This window comes from Ochotona curzoniae, unplaced genomic scaffold (assembly GCF_017591425.1).
Source record: "Ochotona curzoniae isolate NIBS_2020 unplaced genomic scaffold, NIBS_Ocur_1.0 contig_1941, whole genome shotgun sequence".
In the NCBI taxonomy this organism is placed as follows: Eukaryota; Metazoa; Chordata; class Mammalia; order Lagomorpha; family Ochotonidae; genus Ochotona; species Ochotona curzoniae.
The window spans coordinates 17,266-39,697 of record NW_024465265.1 but is presented as its reverse complement, the minus strand read 5'-3'; the positions used below and the strand labels follow the sequence as shown (position 1 = coordinate 39,697).

Genomic DNA, 22,432 nt, shown 5'->3' with positions numbered 1-22,432 from the left:
CTATCATCAGCTAATGATTTGTGATCAGGAAACAGAGTGAACTTAGTACAAATATCAGTACACAGCTGTCATAAGGATATTCTTACAGCACACAGTTCTGTGGCCTTGGACTGTTGTCCAACTGCAGATAATTCCCCACAGGTTCTGTCTGTGCTCTCTGGCACCAGTGTTCTATGAAGTCAAGATTGCAGGCACAGTCCTCCCTGCTCTTCTAATTAATTCAAGTTGCTTGTAAACTTCAGGCAGCCGTGGGTCTATGGGACAGTGGTAAAATCACTTCTTGGATGCCTGCATCTGTGTGGGACACACTACTTGGAGTCCCAGCCCTTCCAGTTCCAATTCAGCTTCCTGATCATGTGCACACCTGGAAGGCAGCAGGTGACGATCAAATATTTTGGGTCCTGTCACCCATGTGGGAGACCTGTGCTGAGTTCTTGGGTGCTGGATCCAGCCTGGCTCAACAGCAAGAATATTATGGCACTTGAGGAGTGAACCAGAAGATAAAGGCTTCTCTCTCTCTCTCTTTGAGATTCAAATGAAAAACTAGAATATAAGTAAGAATTTAGAAGGTGAATAATCAAGTCTTTACCCTAGCTTGAGATTTAGCCAATCTGAGCTGTAACAAGGCTTTCAGGCCATCTGATGCTTGGTTTCCCCAAGAATGGTTAAAGATATTTTCTCACAGAAGAAACTCAAAGGAAGTCAGGGTCATAGACAGGAAGATGTCTGCAGATAGGGAGACCCGAGGTAATAGAGTGGTGAGGAGGAAGGCACCCTCCTAAAGGCATTCAAATTTCCATTTTTTATGTTACCATGCCCTCAAAGGAGACCTGAATAAAAGTTAAATTCTGTTTCCAGGGAGCAGCAGTTTGGGTGAGTACAGGTTACAAAACACTGCTTTAATTTAGCCTTAAAACAATCAGAGAGGCTTGGAAGTAGAACATTTGCAAAAGCCTTTGGCTTCCAATAGTTGCTATGACTATGGTAGTCACGTAATTTATCATCTAAAGGGGACATTTTTGAGAAACGAAGGGCATAGTGTTAATAATTATACCAGGGCAAAGGGAAAACCAGGTGGAATGTATGGCCTGTCTATGATCATAAAATCATTCACCATCCCTGCTGACCTAAGATAAGCATCAGATAAAAGTGATCAGTGTGCTTTTGTTTTACATTTAGGACAAAATCTACAGGAAAAGCAAGTCAGGAATCAGAGTCCACATGAAAAAGGAAGAAACACAGAATAATCATTACACACACACACACACACACACACACACACAGATACACACACAGAAATTTGGAGCCTTGGAGGGGAAAGTTCCACAAAAGATAGAGCTGTAGCTGGTGTGCATCAGGAAGAGCTCCACCAGGTTCAGGAATACTGTGGAAAACAGAATGAAGTTCAGAAAGAAAGTTTCTGGGGTCAGTGCAGTGGAGTAACAAGTTAAGCCTCTGCCTACAGTACTAGCATCTCAGGTGGGTGCCAAGTTGTGCCTTGGGTGCTACACTTCCCAATCCAGCTTCCTGCTGATGTGGCTGGGGGCGGGGGGTGAAGGATGGCCCAAGTGCTTGTACCTGCGTCTGCACCAATGTGGGAGACCCAGAGGAAGATCCTGGCTTCTGGCTTTGGAATGGCTCAGCGTTGGCCATTGTGGTCATCTTGGGGATCATCCAGTAGAAGATCTCTGTCTTCCTTAGATTCTCCATCACTCTCTTTGTAACTGTCTCAGAGATAAGTAAATCTGAAACAAAACAAAAGAAACTAAAACAAAAACAGAAAGAGTTCCTTGTGTCTTCCACTTGACTGAGAACCCCTCAAGAGAGGAATGGTTTGTGATGGTGATTGTATCTTCCGTGTTTTAAAAAGATTCTTCAAAGAGGAGCCACATTACCTGTAGTAGATCTAATCTCCCTGCCATCTCTCTCTCTCTCTCTCTCTCTCTCTCTCTCTCAGTTTGGCTGTACCTGTAGGAGATGCCCAAAGCCTTGCCACCCAACTACTCCACCCTCTTTCTAATGCTGCTGGAAAGTCCTCTGTGACTGGACTTTATTGCCCAGGCCCTTCTGATCCAGTCACCTGCCTTATACTCAACCAGTCCAAGGTCCAATATCATCTAACATATTTATAACCAGCAAATATACTTTCTCAGTAGTCATTTTTTTCCTAAGAAGTGACTGGAGAGGATTATCCTTCTGATTCCCCTCCACAGAATGCTCACTGGGCTGAAAATCTTACTTCTTTGAATCACATTTTTCTCTCTCTTCTTTTCCTCCCCCTTTGCTCCCATGGTTGATTGACAGATTCTTTGACTTCTGCCTGCTCTCTTTCCTTCTCTCTTTTGGCACTGGTGCCCACTGCCAACTTACAGGATTCCTACAGATGAGGATCAGCCTGGATGTTCTGCCATGGCCAGCCAATGGGTTTCTACCAATCTGGAAGAGGAAGTGACCTGCCCCATCTGCCTGGACATTCTGAAGGACCCTGTCACCATTGAGTGCGGGCACAACTTCTGCCATTTTTGCATCACTCAGCTTCAGGAAGCTTCTAGGTATCACATCAAATGTCCCCTCTGCAAAAGTTCTATGAAAAGGGACACATATGCACCCAACTGGCTGTTGACAAATCTGATACAGAAAATTCGAGCTATGGATCCCTCTGAGAGGCAGCTGAAAGAAAAGGAGCTGAGATGTCCAAAGCATGGGGAGAAGCTGCACTATGTCTGTGAAGCAGATGGGGAATTCCTCTGTGTGGTGTGTCATGACTCAAAGGACCACAAATTACATGAATCCAGACTGATAGAAGAAGCTGTCGAGCATCACCAGGTAAGCACGGAGGCTCCACTTTGCGAATGGGAGTTTGGTGGAGATTGCAAACTGTTGTCTCCTTTCTGTGGGTTTGTTCTCTGTGGCTATTGCAAGAACTACTTAACCAGGTCCACTGAGCTCCTGGTTCTAGTCCAAGGAACTGCTGTCCTTGCAAACAAGGGAATAATGGAGGATGGAAAAAAGAGAGAAGGAGAGACAGAGAGGGGAAGATTTCCCATCCACTGGTTCACTCCCCAGGTGCAGTGCCAGTCCTAACTGAGCCGATCTGAAGCCAAGACCCAGGAACTTCCTGTAGGTCTCCAAGTTGGGTGCAGGGTCCCAAGGCTTTGGACCATCCTCTGCTACTTCCCAGGCCAGAAACAGGGAGCTGGATGAGGACACAAACTGAAACTCAAATAGGGTCTTGGTGCTTGCAAGAGGAGGATTAGCCAATTAGGCCATCTCGTCAGTCCCCCACAGATTTAAAAGAAGAATTATTTATTTTTATTATAAAGGTAGATATGCCGAGAGAAGGAGAGAAGATGATCCATAAACTGGCTCATTTCCCAAATGGTTGCAATTTCTAGAGGTGAGCTGATCCTAAGCTAGGAGCCAGGAGACTCTTCCATGTCTCTCTCCCGCATGGGTGCAGAGTCCCAAGGACTTAGGTCATCCTCCTCTGCTTTCCCCAACCATAAGTAGAGAACTGGATTAGAAGGGGAGCAACCAGGACGTGAACCTGCAGCTATATGGGATGTTGTCATTTGAATGGGGAAGATTGGCCTCTTGAGCCATGCATTGGTCCCAAGACATAGGAATTTGATTCAGAAGATATGGACTCCACATTGGGGTCTCTAAGACATTATCATGTCATGTCACATGTAGTTTGACATCAAGGAGCAGCCCCCCTCATTTACCCCACTAACTGCCCCAGCAGACAAGGGAGAAAAAAAGAGTTGAAATATAGTTCCCACTCACCTCTTCCTATACCTTGACCCTTCCCACCGTATTCAGAGATGCACATAAACATGCATCCCTTTCAAGTATGTAAGCAATATTAAAAATAAGATAAATACATAAAATAAAAAAAGATGTGGGGCTCAAGTCCAGATTTTAAGTTGTTTGTGTGACTTTCAAGGGATCTTTTGGGTTCTCTGAGCCTCAGATGCCTCACCCTTCAAATCAAACTTACATCTCTTTAAAAAAAAAAAAAGGTTTCTTTTTTTGAAAGGTATATTGAGAGAGACAGACAGACAGACAGACAGATAGACAGAGACACGGAGACGGAGAAAGGTCTTCTGTCATCACTCCACCAACTGCTGAAACAGCTGGAGCTGAGACAGTCACAAATGAGAGCTGGTAGCTTCTTCCTGGTAGCCTACATAGATGCAGGAACCCAAGGACTTGGGCCATCCTTCATTGGTTTCCCAGGTCAATAGCAGCAGACCCCAAACGTACCTCTTGAAACTTGGTAGAACAGGTGAGGGAGTGGTTTTGAGAGTTGTTTGACAGTCTTGAAGCATCATCCAAACATTACTCTAAAGAGACACAGCAATCCTCTTCTCTTTTAGGTCATGTAGGTTCATATTTCTCCCTTCCCCGAAGCTGAAGAAAGGGGTATGAATTAACACTTACTCCCAGGACTCGCAGGAGCTTCTTATCTGCTCTCTGGAGAAGGCAGATGGCTTTATGAGCCCAAGGGCAATCCAGGCAGAGCCTTGACTGAAGGTCCCTCTCCCCACAGGAGCAGATCCAGTTGCATGTGGGGATCTTGGAGCAAAAGGAGCAGGAACTTGTACACATGAAGGCTCAAGTTGACAAGAAGATCAGCCACTTCATGGTAAGGAAAAACCCCAAACTGTGTTTCTTTGTTTTTGTGTGCCAAAGGAAAAAAGTTTAAAACTACATGAAAACATTTAAAACTGAACAAACTTTCAGAAAGTGAGTTTTACGCAAACTCTTGAAACAAAAAATGATGACATAAATGATAGCAGAATGTGGCAGTAAGCATAAAGGAAGTGTTTCTATTTAAATAAATATTAAAGACTTGAGAGGAAGAGTAACAGTGAGAGTGTTAGAGGAGAGACAAAGTTTTCACTCATTGTTTCACTTTACAATGGTCTCGGTGGTGAGGAGGTGGTTAAGCAGAAGCCAGAAACTCCAAGCTTCATCCATGTCTCCCATGCAGTGATAGGAGCCCAGTGTTTGGGCTGTTTTCTCTTGTCTTCCAGGGTGCATTTGCAGGAACTAAATCAGAAGCAGAGCAGCCGGTACTTGAACCAGCACTCAAATATGAGATGCTTTTGTTGCAAACAATGTCTTAATGGGCTTTACAACAGCACTGCTGTGAGAAGTGCTTTTAAATGTGAGTTCTCAGGACCTGAATCATGGTACAGTATGATAATGTGCCTCCTTTGACAAAAGCATCACATTTGAGTACTTGTTTGAGGTCCAGCTGCTCTATATCTAATCCAGGTCCCTGCCTATGCACCTGGGAAAGCAAGAGAAGAAGGTACAAGTGCTTGTGCCCCTGCGCACACATGTGGGAGATTTGGATGGAGGTCCTGGCTCATGATTTCAATATGTCTTACCTCAGCTTGCTGTGAGCATTCAGAGAGTGAACCAGCAAAGAGAAGTTCTCTCTCTCTCAAATAAAAAAATCTCTAAGGAAAAAATAAGTTTATTCTTGGTCATCAAGATGGCGGTATAGGGTGTAGACAGGTTTGGGATGATGGAGAATCATTAGGGTGAAACACAGGGAACAGATTTCAGGAAAAGATAGGTCAGGCATTTGGCATGGCAGTACCTGGAGACCACTGTACACAGGATAGTAGGGGCAATGGTGGAGAAGTGTTGCAGTGATAGGATAATGCACCAGCAGCCAGAGAACAGTGATCTGGACTCAGGCCATCTGGGCATCCAGTGGCAACCAGGGATCCTGTACTGGCTAGAGTGTCTGCAGCAGCCAGGTGAGTGTGGGAGTTGACCGGGAACTTCAGAAGTGAATACAGGCAAAGAACTGCTGATGTGTTTGGCCCAACAATGAGGAGAGCAGGAGCAGTGACTCCAAGACAAAATTCAGGGACGGGGTGGATCTCACATCACAGACTCTCAGTAACGCCAGATGGGACACCATTTTGTGTAGTAGTGCAAAGAGTGCGGATTTGAAGGGACTGTCAAGAACGGGCTCATTTCTGGCTAATCACACTGAACTTATCCCATAGGAAAAACAGTGTCAGCTTTGCATCCTGCTGGGACTGTGTGGTACCTGGATCTGACAGCCAGCAACCCCAGATCTTCATCAGTGCCCTGTCAGATGTCATTTTGTTTAGAGGGGCAAAGACTGAAGGGGGGGGAGAGGGTCGGGAGGAGCAGAGGTAACTGCACATGTGCTAAATCAGTAGCGAGCAGGTGCCATTTTCACAGGACCAGACACTGAGGGACTGCTGGGACCATAGCTGAGCTGTGCAAGCACTTAAACTGAGAGCAAAATCACTTTTAGCTTCATGCAGGTCCCTTGGAGAAAATAGTTCCATTGTGGCACTCTACAGGCTCCACCCAAAATAGTTTCAGCAGGCGGCCCTCAGACTTGATGACCAGCTGGTGTCGGCAAGATCAGCGCCACCAACAATCCAGTTATTTAGCATAGCTGGTATTTCCCTACTCTAGGACACTGCTTGTTTACATAAAACTGACTTGCAGACCTGTGGTAACACAACTTAGAAACCACCCTAAGGAGAAGAACCTGCTAACAAGAACAGCAGTGACCAAAGGTAAAAGAAGAGACAAAGGCACAATAAATATTACTGAAGATTCTCGAGCAAAGGAGCAAAAGCTCCTCAGACTTAGCTGAGTTAACTGAGGAGGACATCAAGAAATGGGAGATATAGAATTCAGAATACTTGTTATAAAGCTTCTTATCAACAATGGGAAGCACATACATGATTCAAGGAATTTAAGGAATGTGTCACAACTGAAATAGTAGCAATCAATCAAGTAAAAGCTGACATATTAGAAATTAAGAACACAATGGAACAAATTAAAAGTAAAGTGAAAAGTCTTAATAACAGAATGAGTGAAGCAGAATTTCAGAGTTGGAAGATATTTCCCGTCACCAGGGGGAAACAAACAAAAAGCTGGAACAGAACTGAGTTGAGCTTAAAAAAAAGTATCCAAGAATTAAAAGACATGATTAGAAGGTCCAATATAAGAGTTATGAGAGTTCCAGAACATGTAGAAAGAGAAGCTAGAGTTAAAGGTGTGTTCAATGAAATAATAAACAAAAACTTCCCTAATGTGGAGAAAGAATTAGAAAACAATATACAGGAGGGGCACAGAACTCCCAACAGAGTTGAACAAAAGTAAACTTCACCTTTTCACATGATAATCAAGCTCTCTTCAGTTGAACATAAGGAAAACATCCTTAAATTTGCACGTGAAAAAAATCAAGTGACCTGTAGAGGAATCCCAATTAGATATACTGCTAATTTCTCAGTGGAAACGCTACAGTCCAGAAGAGAATGGAGTGACATATTCTAGATTCTAAAAGAAAAAAAATTGTCAGCCCAGAATAATGTAGCCAGAAAAGCTCTATTTTGCCATTGAAAATGAGACAAAAATTTTCCACATTAAAGAAAATTCTCAGAATTTGCCTCTTCTAAATGAGCCCTACAAATGATACTCAAAGATGTCCTCTTGAAAGAGAAAAGGAATAGCAACTAGCAAAATCAAAGGCAAATGTGGAGAACACCCCCCTCAAAGGCCAACAGAAGACTAAATCGAACAACAACCCATTGCTGAAATGACAGGACCAATTTCTACCCATTCATATTACATTGAATGTAAATGCCTTAAACTCATCAATCCAATGCCATAGATTAGAGGACTGGATCAAAACCCAAAACTCATCTGTTTGTTGCTTACAGGAGACACATATCACCAATTAAGATCAGTGTAAACTGAAAGTGAAAGCATGGAAAAAGATACTCCAAACTAATGGTAAGGAAAAATAAATAGCATAGTCATTCTAATAACAGATTATATAGACTTGAATGTGAAAAACATTAAAAGAGGTAAAGGACACACATAATGATCAAAGGATCCATTCAGCAAGCAGATATCACCATAATAAATGTATACACACCAAATGCCAAGGCATCTTGCTATGTGAAACAAATACTAATGAATTTCAATGGAGAAATAGACTCCAACACAATAATTATTGGGGGACTTTAATACCCCCTTTAACATCAGACAAATCGACAGTTCGGATACTCAACAAGGAAACAACAGAACATAGTTGATATCTGCTGAACCTTTCATCCTGCAGACAATACACTCTTTTTAAAATCAGTACATGGAAACTTCTCCAGAAATGACCATATTATAGGCCACAAGACAAGCCTCAGCAGATTTTTAAAAAGTCAAAATTATATCACGCATCTTCTCAGACCATCAGGGAGTCAAACTAGAGACCAAGAAGTCAAAAGAACCAGGAGGACATGCAAACATTTCCAAACAATAGAAAGCAATTTTTCCAAACCCTTTTTATGAATCCAGTATCATCTTAATACCAAAACCAGACAGAAAAACAACAGAAAAAGAGAAATACAAACTGATACCTTCAATGAACATAAACGCAAAGATCCTCAACAAAATACTAGGCAAAATGATCCAACAGCACATCAGGCTGATCACTCATCCAAACCAGGTGGGATTCATCCCCTGGTTTGCAGGAATGATTCAACATTCACAAATCAATAAATGTGGTACATCACAACAACAAATAGAAAAATAATAACCATATTATCATCTCAATAGATGCAGAGAAATCAGTTGATAAAATTCAACACCACTTCATGCTGAAAACCCTAAGCAAGATAGGCATAGAAAGGACATTCTATAACACAAAAGCAATACACGAAAAACCCAACTCTAGTATCATACTCAATGGGGAAAGATTAGAAGCCTTTCATCTAAGATCTGGAAATAGACAGTGATGTCACGGTCACCACTACTCTTCAATATAGTATTGGAAGTCCTTCCCAGAGCTATTAGGCAAAAAAAAAAAAAAAAAGAATTAAAGGAATTCAACTTGGAAAAGAGAAAATGAAATTATGATTTTCTACGTAGGAGAACCAAAAGACTCAGTCAAGACACTATTGGAACTAATAAGAGACTTTTGCAGGGTAGTAGGATACAAAATTAATGAACACAAGTCGATGGCACTAGTGTACACAAGTAATTCCATGGATGAGAAAGAAATTGCAAGTAAAGTCTCCTTTAAAATAGAGGAGAGGAATCTTAAATACCTAGGAATTAAGCTAACTAAATATGTGAAAGACTTCTATGATGAAAACTCTAAAGCATTAGAAAGGAAATAGAGGAAGACCTTGAAGATGGAGAAACTTACCATGTTCCTGGATTGGCAGGATCAATATCATCAAAATGACCATGTTACTAAAAGCAATATACAGATTCAATGCAATCCCAATCAAAATCCCAGCAATATTCTTCTTCTCAGAAATAGAAAAAAGATGCAAAAGTTCATCTGGAATCACAAGAGACCACAAATAGCTAAAGCTATCCTGAAAAATAGAAATCAAGCTGGAGGAATCACAATTCCTGACCTCAAGACATGCTACAGAGCAGTGGTCATCAAAAGAGTCTGGTACTGGTACAGAAACAGAGAAGAAGATCAACGGAACAGAATAGAAACACCAGAAGGGAGCCCACACATGTGTAGCCGACTAATTCTTGGCAAGAAAACTAAAAATAATCCAGGAAAAAGCCCGGTTTCTTCAACAAATGCTGTTGGGACAATTGAATAGCAACTTGTAGAATTAAGAAGCAAGAGTTGCACCTGTCACTTACACAAAAATCAGCTCTAAATGTATCAAGGACTTAAATCTACACCCAAAAATCACCCAACTATTAAAGGAAAACATAGAAAACACACTCCAAGATACAGCAACAGGAAAAGACTTCTTAGAAAAGATGCCAAAAGCAAAGGCAACCAGAGCTAAAATGAAGAAATGAGACTACATCAAACTAAAAAGCTTCTGCACAGCAAAGGAAACAATTAACAACATCAAGAAGCAACCAACAGAACGGCACAAAATTTTTTCATACTACACAAGTGATAGGGGACTAATATCCAGGATTTACACAGAACTTCAGACCCAGGGAGCAAAAATTTAAAAAAAACCTATAACAAAATGGGTGAAGGAAATGAACAGACGTTTTTCAAAAGAACAGATTCAAATGGCTAACAGACATATGAAAAGATGCTCAGGCTCCTAGCCGTCACAGAGATATAAAGGAACACCATGTTGAAGTACCACCTAACTCCAGTGAGACTAGCCTACATTCAGAACTTGAATAACACCACCTGCTGGAGTGGATGTGGGGAGAAAGGCACCTTCCTTCACTGCTGGTGGGAATGTAGGCCAGTACAACCACTGTGGAAATCAGTAGGAAACATAGGAAGCACTCTCCAAGATACAGGAACAGGGAAAGGCTTCTTGGAAAAGACACCAAAAGCACAGACAGTCAAAGACAAAATAAACAAACAGGGCTACATCAAACTAAAAAGCTTCTGCACAGCAAAGGAAACAATTAACAACATCAAAAAGCAACCAACAGAATGGGAGAAAAATCTTTGCACACTTCACAAGTGATAGGGGACTAATATCCAGGATTCCCAAAGAGCTTCAGAAACCCAGGGAGAGTAAAAAACAAACCAACCAACCAACAAACAAAACTTTGAATGTGTGAAGGAAATGAGCATTATTTTTTAAAGAACAAATTCAAATGACTAATAGACATATGGAAAGATGTTCAAGCTCCCCAAATGTTAGGGAGACACAAATGAAAACCACATTAAGTTTCCATCTATCTCCAGTGAAGTTGGCCTACATTCAGAACTCTACTACAACACCTGCTGGCATTGATATGGGGTAAAGGTACCCTTATTCACTGCTGGTGGGAGTGCAGGCTAGTACAACGACTATGGAAATCAGTATGGAGCATGTTTAGAGAACTACAAATAAACTTGCCATATGACGCAGCTATCCTGCCCCTAGGAATATATCAAAGGAAATGAAATCTCCATATGAGAAGGGAATCTGTAATCCTATATTCACAGCAGCACAAACTACAATAGCAAATACATGGAAACAACCCAGATGTCTGTCCAAAAAAGAGTGGTTAAAGAAACTGTGGTACATCTACTCCATGGAATATTACTCAGTCGTCGAAAAGACTGAAATCATACCATTTGCAACCAGATGGTCCCAACTAAAGACCATTATGCTCAGTAAAATAAGTCAATCCCAAAAGAACAAATGGCATATATTCTTTCTGACATAAGGCAGCCTTCATGTAAACTGTAAGATCAGTAACCCTTTTCATCCTGTGTTTGGCTGGATTCCATGTGTTTTGATGTTTTTGGTTTTGTTTTCATTTCTTTCAAAAAGTTTCTTTACTCTTGTTGAATTCATTGCTGGCTCATGGATCACACAGTGGTATCATATTACCCAAGAGGCTTTTGAGTTATCTTTTTCATTTCTTCACTCATGCGTTGGTTATTCAGTGGTGCGAAAACCAGTCTGGGGGTGAGATTTTGGGGAGAGGGCAGGGAAATCCCAGACCCTATGGAATTGTACTATAAAATTCAAAACTAAAAAAAGAAAGTTTGCTCTCATCTATTCTCAAGTTCTACATGGGTACTCAGTATAATCAAATACAAAAATTAAAATGGAATAGCATCAGTGGAATGTCAGTTGAGAACATCTCTTCTCTATGTCCCTATAATTGTACCAAGGCCCAGGTGAATATTGAGAAGCAACGGATCCACACAGAATTCAAGCACCTGCAGCAGGTACTGGACGAGAATAAGAACTTCCTCCTGTCCAACATCGAGCATCAGGCTCAACATGGTGTCAAGGAGTGTGAGCAGTATAACGCTGACACCCAGGCGCAGCTCAGCTTGCTAAGGGATCTCATGGATACTCTGAAGGCCAAGCAGCAGATGCCACCCAGACAGCTGCTGCAGGTGAGCTCTCAGGGGTGGAATCACTGCAAAGCAGAGCTCGGGGATTGTGTCTGGCCAGCACACCTGTGTCTGGCAGAATCCTCAACACTGCCTCTAGGGCTGCACCATCCAGCAGAAAGAGTCGAAATGGTAATATGTTGTTTGGAACAGTTGTATGAGCCACACGTGTGATTTACAATAGGTAACCCACATAAATTATTTAGAAATATACTGTCAGTTACTGACCAGCATAATTTAGAAATGTAACATGAACCACATGTATAATTTAGAAATGTATTGCAAGCCACATAGGAAGAGCTTCAGCATGCAGAAGGCCAGGTGTTTGGTGCAGTGTTTGACATGCGACTTGGAGATTCCATGTTCCGTGTGGGTGAGCCTGGTTGGAACCCTACCTCCACTTCCCACCCAGCTTCCTGCTAATGTTGGCCCTGCAAGGAAGCAGTGGATGAGGCAAGTCCTGGGATCCAGCAACCAGTGTGAGAGACCTGGGCTGTGTTTCAGGCTCCTGACTGCCACCTGGCTAAGCCCTGGTTTTGTGAGCTTTTAGGGAATAAAGCAGCAGATGGAGCATCTTTCAATTGTCTCTGTCTCTCTACCTTTCAGATAGATGAAAATTATATTTTAAAATATGTGGGACTGGAGCTGTGGCTTGGTGAGTTAAGAAGCTGCCTGTAGCACCAGCATACCATATGCATTCTGGTTAGATTCCAGCTGCTTCAATTCTTATCCAGTTCCCTGCTAACGTGCTTGGGAAAGCAGCAGAGGATAGGTCAAAGCCTTGGGACCCTGCACCCATGTGCGAGATGCAAAAGAGTCTCTTGGTGTTGAATTAGCTCAGCTCCATCTGTTGCAACCACGTGGAAACTAATCAGCAGATGAAAGATATTTCCTTCTGTCTCTTCTTCTCTTTGTAAATCTGCCTTTCCAACAAAAATAAATCTCCCATTTGTTAAAAATCCATGTGCAAAATAATTGTAAATAGACTTCAAAATATTGACCACAAAAGAAATTTTTTTTCTTAAAGGTTTTATTTATTTACTTGAAAGGCAGTGTTACAGTGAGAGAGGGAAAGACAGTAAAAAAGAGAGAGAGATCTGCTATTATTGGTTCATTCCCCAAATGGCCACAGTGGCCTGGACTGTGCCAGGCAAGAGCCAGAAGCTTCTTCTGGGTTTTGTGAACCATTGTGCTGGTTGGAATGTTCATTCTTTTCTTTCAAGTAATTTCATGCAAATTTACTCCTGTCTTTTCCCTGGCCCAGTGTATAGGGCTCCCCTGCTAATTTAAGTATCAGACAAAATTTATTTCCAAAATGTTATTCTCTTTCTAATCGTCAATGGTTCTTGTTGGTGTCTAACCATGTCTTCACTTGGAGTCATATGAGCACTTCATGGAGGTGTCCCTGTGAGTGAGAACAGGGGAGAGAAGAGACAGAAAAGTCTCAGAGATGTTCTCAACCCTCTGGCTCTGCCCACACCTACTTGCCTCTCGGCTCCTCATGGCCACAAGAGTCAGCTAGTGCTGAGATCATACTGTTTGTCTTTCTCTTCCAGGACATCAGAGGCACCTTGAAAAGGTATGATGGTCAGCCCACATGCATGCTGCCCCCTGAATCATTCAAGGATCAATATCCACCTTAGCTTCAGATAATCTCAAATGTTACCTGCTCACCAACGCCCACACCCCGGGATTTTGCACTCAGAGGTTTATGCTGCATTAGGAAAATCTGAGCTGAGCAAATGAGTTTGCTGTGAGAGACCTGAGCTGTTCTCCCCATCTCCCTGGTCCTCCTCCAGGCCCCCTGCTCAGCTGGATGCCTCCTGGTCCCTTCTCTCTTTCCCACTGCTTTTCTCCTTCCCCTTTCACGTCCAAGTCTCCTTGGGCAGCTTCTCACACCAGCCTATCATCAGTGACAACCTATCATTAGGGAGCTCAATGCTCCCTAGTCCTTGATACTCACTACCACTACCACTGCCATGTTTCCATCCTCACAAGGCTGGGTCCAAAGGACCAGACTCCCACTCAGTGCTGCCTGTTCTCCTAGGAGTGAAGAGTTTCAGGTTCAGTTTCACAGCAAAACCCCAATTCCTCTGGGCCTGGATCAACAACTCAATGAAGCAAAGTCCAGACATGACTCCGTGATTGAGAGCCTGAGGAAGTGTGAAGGTAAGAAAGAGGCTGAGGGGGCCTCTGTTCCCCCACCTGGAAGAGTCTCTCCTGTCAGCAGCTATCACAGCATCCATCCCATCCAGGGTCTATGAGCCTGGTCATGCCTGCCTCAGGCATTTTCCCATGCTCTGTTCCACATGGTGCTTGTCTATAATCATCCCTCACTGATTCTTATATTGCCCTTCTGGCCTAGGTCAGTGACCATGGGAAGAGAGGCAGTAGTGCCTTTCCAGGGCTCCCAGACTCTATGATGCTTAGCCCGTGGTTGCCTTTTTGCCTGTTTCTGTGATACATACTTCTATTTCTTACTACAGAAAATGCATTCATAATTGATGATGTTTTGAAGATTCTGTCTTGCAGGAAAGCAGATCACGCAGGACAGAGTGTAAGGTTGGGTATTGAGTCACATACTCATTAAGAAGTATTCTTGGTTTGCAACTAGGATTAAGGGTTGGTATTTGTAGGGATGCCCTTCAATGTGAAGGCCTGTGTTCTATGCCAAGAGTAAGGTGGCTGAATAGAGTCTTCTTCCTAGGACCAGTACAAGAGCTTCCCCTCCCCCAAATCTCCCATGCACTAAATGCAAAAGGAAGGTGTCCCCGAGGAACAAGCCCCCTTCCACATTTACCCAGGAATCCCCACTTTTTACTTTGTTATTGTTTATTTTTAATATTTTTTCATTATTTCAATGATGGTTGATTGTTTCGAAAGACAGAGCATCAAGAGGATGGGAGAGACAGAAAAAGAATAAGAGAGACAGTCCATGTGCTGGCTCATTCTCTAAATGACTGAGACAGCAGGGCCTGGGCCAGGCTGAAGTAGAAGCCAGGAATTCCATGTGGGTTTCCCACAAGGATGGCAGAATCCAAACACTTGGGCCGCATTCTGCTATTTTCTCAGTTCTTTGCAGGGTGTTGGATTGAAAGTGGAGTGGCAGAAATGATCACCCAATGGAGAGGTGGCCAAATGGGATATTAACATCATAGGTTTCAGATTAACTTGCCATGCCACAATATTGACTCCAGTAGTGCAAAATGTAAAATTATAGGAGGCATGGGCCTAGTGCAATGGCTCAAAGGCTAAATACTCACTTTGCCAATGCTGGGATCCTATATGGGCATTGGTTTGTTTACTGGCTGCTCTACTTCCAATTTAGCTTGTTGTTTATGGCCTGGGAATGCAATAAAGGGTGTACCAATATCTTACAGCCCTGCACCCATGTGGGAGACCCAAAGGAGGCTCCTGGCTCTTAGCTTCAGATTGGCTCAGCTCCTGTTGTTGCAGCTATTTGGGGAGTGGACCAGCAGATGAAAGACCTTTCTCTCTGTCTCTCTTCTCTGTAATCTGATCTGCCTTTCCAACTACCACAAGAAAAAATTAAATAAAAATTATATGATTCATGTTTAAATGTTCATGGAAAGCATGTATTAAAAAATCTACTTCAAAATGGTTTGAACCAAATAGAACTTTAAAAAATCATTTATTTTTAAATTGGAATGTCAGATTGTTTTAAATTTATTTTTTTAAGATGTATTTATTTTTATTGGAAAGTCAGATATACAGAGAGGATCAGAGACAGAGAGGAAGATCTTCCGTCCTATGGTTTACTCCCCAAGTGACCACAACAACTGCTGCTGAGCCAGTCTGAAGCCAGGAGCAAGAAGCTCTTCCAGGTCTCCTGCATGGGTGCAGGGTCCCAAAGCTGCAGCCATTCTTGACTGCTTTCCCAGGCCACAAGCAGGGAGCTGGATGGGATGCAGGGCCACCGGGATTAGAACCAGCGACCATATGAGATCCCGGCGCATTAAATGCTAGGACTTTAACCACTACACTATTGCGCCGGGCCCAGATTGTTTTAAATTTAAAGATTTGTTTTTTATTGGAAAGTAAGACTTACAGAGAGAAGGGACAAAGAAAAAGATCCTCCATCTGATTGAGAGCAGAGAAATCTTCCATCTCCTTAGAATGTGTGAGGAAGACGTGAAGTATAACCTATCAGAAACATAACAGATAAATTATTGATAACAGACTCGAATCAGTATTAGAGAATAGTAAAACTACAAAGACATACAGGGGGAATCAAGAGCAATCCTGACAACCTAATAGGAGGTCATATGCACAGAGCAAGGGGGGACCCCAGAGTGAAACAGGTGGACAGGAGGAGGCTTGTATCCCAACCCTGGAGACTCTCAGATCCTCACCAAGGATTATCAGTGTGGGCACCAAGGACTAAATCCCAACTGCCAAGGAGACCACGGGGAACTGGAATGCCTTTGGAGGCCAAGAACTCTGAGGTCATCCACCCCTGTTTGGATCTATCACATAGGATGGAAGAAGCCCAAACCCTTCCTCGCAGGATCCAAGGTCATCGAAACAACAGCTAGGAGCCCTGAGCAGCCCGCAGAAACATAAGAACAGTAAGCTTCCTTCAGGACTAGGGAAAGGAGCTTGCTCTGGTCCTCACTTAGTTCCAACTTTGGATCCCCACCCTATCTTGCAATGACCATCAGGGTCGCTCCAGAGCCCCCCACCCCAACACAAACACACACACACACACACACACACACACACACACACACACAAATTGGAATTGATAGACAGAGAACAACAAGGAAAGCTTGGAACCAGACAGGAAACGGTCAGCGTGGACTCACACATACCTTACTAGGTAGGACACAAAGATTAGTTACTCCTCACTAAGGTTCTGCACACCCTTCCTAAAACTGTTCTGTACCTCAACTGTTGACAGATGCCTTGTTAGAGTTGTAAGCCAGTTTAGACTATCCCAAAATCTGCCAAGTTCAGCAAAATTAAGCTTCCATACTATAAACTGCTGAATGCTAAAATGATAATAGACACGAGGCAGCTGAATAGTACCCTATAGCCATGTCAAAGTGTATAGCAGCCTGTTCTGTATATAAACTAAAATAGAAATGTCAATGAAGTAGTCACCTGATGTGGTTAAGAACTTGAATTTTTTAACATATTGATTACTCAATACCATGTCAATTAATTCCATAATGTTGTAAATTGTTGTTGATGTTATGTTGGGGCTTTTCATTGGAGGGGATGATATTCTGCCAGCTCTGCCTTCAGACCAGAGATGGTTTCCCCAAGAAACCATTGAATTTATCTGGACAATAAGATGCTAGACTCTATGCTTACAATGAAAGAATCTTGACTGAATTTGAACTGTAATACTGCAACAAGGTGGAGGAATCCACCATGTTGGGAGGGCATAAGGAGGGGTTGGGGGAATCCCAGAGCCTATGAGATAGTGTCACATAATGCAATGTAATCAATTAAAACAAAATGATCCTCCATCTGCTGATTCATTCCCCAAGCATCCACAATGACCAGAGCTGAGCTGATCCGAAGCCAGGAGCCAGGAGTTTCCCTGGGTCTCCCACGCAAGTGCAGGGTCCCAAGGTCTTGGGCCATTCTCCACTGCTTTCCCAGACCAGAAGCTGGGTTGGTATGTGGAGCAGCTAGAATTTGAACTGGCAAGCATATAGGATTTCAGCTCATGCAAGGTAAGGATTTTAGCTACTAGACTAATGTGCCAGGCACCCAGAATGAACTTTCTAAAAATTGTCTAAGGAGCTAGCATGATGGCTCAATTAACTAGTCCTTTGCCTGCAAGCACCGGCATCGCATATGGGTGCCAGTTCATGTCCTGGCTGTTCCACTTCCTATCCAGCTTGCTGCCTGTGGCCTGGAAAAGCAGTAGAGGAAGACTCAAAGCCTTGCATCCCTGCATCCATGTTGGAGCCCCAAAAGAAACTCCTAGCTCAGGATTTCTGACCAGCTCCTAACTCTGGTTGTTGTAGCTATTTGGGATGTGTACTAGCAGTTGGAATGTCTTTTCTCCATCTCTCCTCCTCTCTCCTCTCTCTGAATCTGCCTTTTCAATAAAAATAAATAAACCTAACAAAATTGTTTAAAAGGTAGATAATTGGAGGAAAAAAAGCAGCAATCTTCCATCCATTCATTCACTTCACTAAATGTCTACAACATCTAGGGCTGGCCCAGAAAAGTCAGAAGTCAAGAACTCAGTTTGGGTCTTCCATGTGGGTGGCAGGACCTAAGCGTTTGGGCAATCACCTGCACCTCCAAGGATGCCCATTTGTGGGGAGCTGTAATTGGAAACAGAGCTGGGCATCAAGTGTCCTAAGAAGCATGTTTAACACTGCACCTGAATCTCACTCAAATTTATCTTATAATATCATTTTTCCGTGGATTTGTAAAAATATTTGGTTTTTTTTTTTTTTGAAAGGCAGAATCACAAAGAAAAGGAGAGGCAAGGAGCGCAATATAGTCTGTTTGCAGGTTTATTACCCAAATTGCACCATCTAGAGCTGGGTTGGTGGAAGCCAGGAGACAGGAGCTTCTTCTGGATCTCCCATGTGGGTTCAGGGGCCCAAGGCATTAGGTCATCTTTTGCTGCTTTCCCAAGCAATACAAAGGGTGCTGTATCAGAAATGGAGAAGCTGGGACTTGATTCTGTGTCCATATGAGATACCCCAATGTGACAGATACACCTTGGTACTGGTTCTCATGAATTTTTAAGTTCCACAAAATGGGTGGTTCCTGCTTCCAGGTCAAATCACATGTCAACTGGACAGTTCTGGGCTGTGTGGATACTTTAGGGAAGCAGGGCGGCAAGGCTGGGAGTCTCAAATGCACCGAGAATGAGAGAGACAATGCCAGCTCACTACTCGCAGGTGTTTTACATAACGGCATTGTGGTGCAACCCTGGATTCTTTGCTCAGCTTCCACAGCCTCTCATGCCTTCTGTTCTCCACCCCCCAGAGCAGCTCCAGGCTGACAGGAAGAAACACCAAGGCAAAATCCTCCAAGACATGAATGCAACCCACAGGCAGAGTGGTAAGTGGAGGTACAGAGCTGCTTCCTGCCCCTGGGGTAGAGTGAGGACCCCTAAAGGGGAAGAGGAGAGAAGTCTTGCACAAAAGAAGAAATAACAGGCCTACGAGGATATTTTATACTTTTAGACCCAGAAAACTCACAGCCCCACAAAAATATCCCAAAGTAATAAAAATCATCAACTAGTCTCTTCCCACTTCAGAGCTAGGGAAGAAAAGAATGGATCTAGACATGTTGGACCCAGGACCTTCTTTGCCATCTTAGCTGCCCTGCTTGGCAATACCCATGCTCCTGGGAGAGGTCTCCATTAGGAGGGACAAGGACTAGGTGCTCCACTTCATGTGGGTATTCAGTTTCCCACTATCAGGTCCCAGTGGCACAGGCCAACAATGACCCTCTCCTACTGAACCTGAGGCTAACTGAAAAGTTTTCGCACTTCCTTTTGGGGCAGCAGTAGTGTCCCCTGGAAATCTCTGGTACCAGTTATTCGTGATTGGCAGGGTAATTTCCTTACTATACTTTGTACCCTCTGAGTTTAAGCATGAAAGTTAGCTTTCCTTCTCCTACTCCTAGTGTTCCTGCTTGAGAAAAATAATCCTAATGCAGACAGAAGCTCACAACCTGAGCTAGCAACCCCAGGTAGGAGTCTGGTCTTGAAAACAGGAGACTGTGGGGCTGAAGAGGGATACAAACCTGGTGTGTGCTCCAAGGTGGGCACAGCCTGCAGAGGGAGCTGGGGACATGTGTCTTTGCCCTCACCACAGCTACTAGGACCAATGATTGATCTCAGTTCCAAACTGAGGTGGAGAGGAAAGGGAAAGAACAGAAAACAGGGATGAAAGTCAGAGGGAGGAGGTTGGTGAAGGAGGAGACGCTGTGACCTCCACAGGTCTTGAAGAGGTGTCAGGTCTCACAGGTGATATGAAGTGTGGTGTGATTTGGGTCATGAATGCCTCCCTCTGTCCCTGCTGATTTTCCACTGACTATAGGAGCTGGGATCCCCAGAGTGAGATCCTTGAACTTTTGAGGACAGTGGGGGATTCCTGCCATTTTGCTCCTACTGACCTGGCTCTTCTCCTTTCCTTCTGTCAAAGGTGACCCATCAGCCAACATGGGATCCTCAACTTTCCACATCACAGCTCAATGTCAACCTCGAATTCGGTCCCACTCTGAGATAAACAGTGCTAGGCCAGAATTCAACTTGCCACGAAGCAGAGCCTCTCTTGCCTGGGTTCCTAAAAACACACAATTTGCTGATACCTCGGGCACCGGGAGCTTACGACGTCAGGCAAGCTTTGCCGAACTCCAGCCGGTGCTAAGTGAGTGACTGTGTAGAAGCTCCCAGCCTAAGGCAACAGTGACCCCAGATAGGAATCTGCTCTAGCCTGTGGGGGTAGAAAGTATACAAAACCCATGGGTGGGTAAAGGTGGACAGAGCCTGCAGAGGGAGCTGCAGGATATGTGTCCTCGCCCTCACCACAGCTGCAGGGACCAATGACTGTTCTCAGTGCCAACCTGAGTTGGAGAGAAAAGGGAAAGAACAGAAAACAGGAATGAGGGTAAGAGGGAGAAGATTGGTGGAGGAGGGGACTCTGTGGCCTCCACAGGCCTTGAAGATGTGTCAGGTACCTTGAGTGGTCTAGGCAGACGTTAGGTTTGCTGTGCGTTGGGGTGTACATGCCTCCCTGTCCACTTTCCACTAACTGTAGGAGGTGGTAGCCCCGGAGTGAGCTCCTTGAGATCGTGAGGGCGGTGGGGGATTCCTACCCTCTTGCTCCCACTCATCTTGCTCTTCTTTCCTTCTCTGTCAAAGGTGACCCAACAAACAACTCAGGATCCTCAACTCTCCACCCCCCAGCTCAATTACAACGCAAGATGAACAGCTATAGACCACAACTGAACCTGCCGGGAAACAGAGCCTCTCCTACTTGCGTACCAGGGAACACCCAAGTCACCAACACCAGGAGCCTCCGAGGTCCCAAGAGCACTGCTGACCTCCAGCAACTGCAGAGTGAGTGTCAGAGGCTATTGGGTGCTCCATCTTGTGGGGAACTAAGGGAAGGGTCTGGGCTCCTGGGATTGGGTGTCAGGGTGGTGGAAGTGGTTTTGATCACTCTCAGGAGGGAAGGACTCATTCTTAGGAGAAGCCGCAATTATGCTGGCCTTCTGACTGTTACCTGGCCTGTGGTGCCCTCTCATGGGCAGATGAGGCCCCTGAAGCTGTGTCTACTCCCTCTCGCTTCTCCAGAGTTTAAGTCCACAAAGAAGTTAAGGCCTACCTGGTCACAGATGACAGAACCCATCCCCATGATAAAATCTTCTGCGTGGGGACTTGACCCAGGCTGCACCTCTTTCTCCTCCTCTTCTCACAGCCCCTGTGACCTTCGACGTGGCCTCAGCTCACCCTGGACTCAGCCTTTCCTGGGATCTGAAAACGGTGACAGCAGCTGTGATCTCTCAGAACCACTCGATATTTCCAGTAAAGCAGCAGTCCTTCTACCCATCTCGTTGCATTCTGGGATCTCCAGGCTTCTCCACTGGCCGACACACCTGGGAGGTGGAGCTCAGTGGGCTCAAGGGGGACGGGGCTGGTGTCGTGGGTGTGGCTTGGGAAAAAGTGCCAAGGCAGGGCAGCTTGACCCTGGAGCCCGCGAGTGGCTTCTGGGTGCTGCAAATCGTCAGCAACTTAGAGTGCCAGGCAATCACTGGGAAAGATTCACGGGAGAACCTCCCAGTCTGCTCCAGCAGAGTGGGTGTCTACGTGGATTTTGAGGGCAAGGAGGTCACCTTCTATGACGCGACCACCAAGAACCACATCTACACTTTCCACACCTCCTTCCCGGGAAAGATTTTTCCATTTTTCAAGCTGCTGTTCTCTGGCACCCAGATCACCCTGAGCCCCTAGCTGTGCTCTTTAGTCATCCTATGCGACTCTTTGGGGGCACCCCCACACTGGGCAGTACCATTGACACCAGGTTTCCAGAAGACTGAGGTATTATGTGAGTGACTCCACTCTACTCATTTTTTTTTTGTTTCTTTGTTTGTTTCTTTGTTTTTAACATTTAGCTATTTTGGGACCTGGACCAGTAGCCTAGTGGCTAAGTCCCCGCACTGCAACCCCTGAGATTCCAGATGGGCACACATTCCCACACAGCTCCCTGCTTGTGACCTGGGAAAGCAGTCGAGGATGGCCCAAAGCCTAGAGACACTCCACCCAAGTAGGAGAACTGGAAGAAGCTGCTGGCTTCTGACTTCAGATTGGCTTAGCCCCTGCCATTGCAGCCACATGGGGAGTGAACCACCAGATGGAAAATCTTTTTCTTTCTGTAAATTTGCCTTTCCAATAAAAATAAATAAATCATCTTAAAATGCATTTTTTTATTGAAAAGATAGATTTTACAGAGAGAAGGGACAGCAGGAGAAAGTTCTCCCATCCACTGGTTCATTCCCCCAGTGGCAACTGAGCTAAGCTTAACAAAAGCCAGAAGCCGGGAGCTTCTTTCAGATCGCCCATGC

General features: G+C 44.3%; 1 protein-coding gene across 1 annotated transcript; it reads left to right on the top strand.

Annotated features, from left to right (window-relative positions):
- The first annotated feature begins 2,409 nt into the window (after window positions 1-2,409).
- On the top strand, window positions 2,410-21,821 carry LOC121149250 (E3 ubiquitin-protein ligase TRIM31-like). The gene is made up of 7 exons (XM_040969751.1): window positions 2,410-2,826; window positions 4,553-4,648; window positions 11,633-11,863; window positions 13,417-13,439; window positions 13,908-14,029; window positions 18,845-18,919; window positions 21,289-21,821. The coding sequence occupies exons 1-7, from the start codon at window positions 2,410-2,412 to the stop codon at window positions 21,819-21,821; spliced, it is 1,497 nt and encodes a 498-aa protein (XP_040825685.1).
- Window positions 21,822-22,432: the final 611 nt, after the last annotated feature.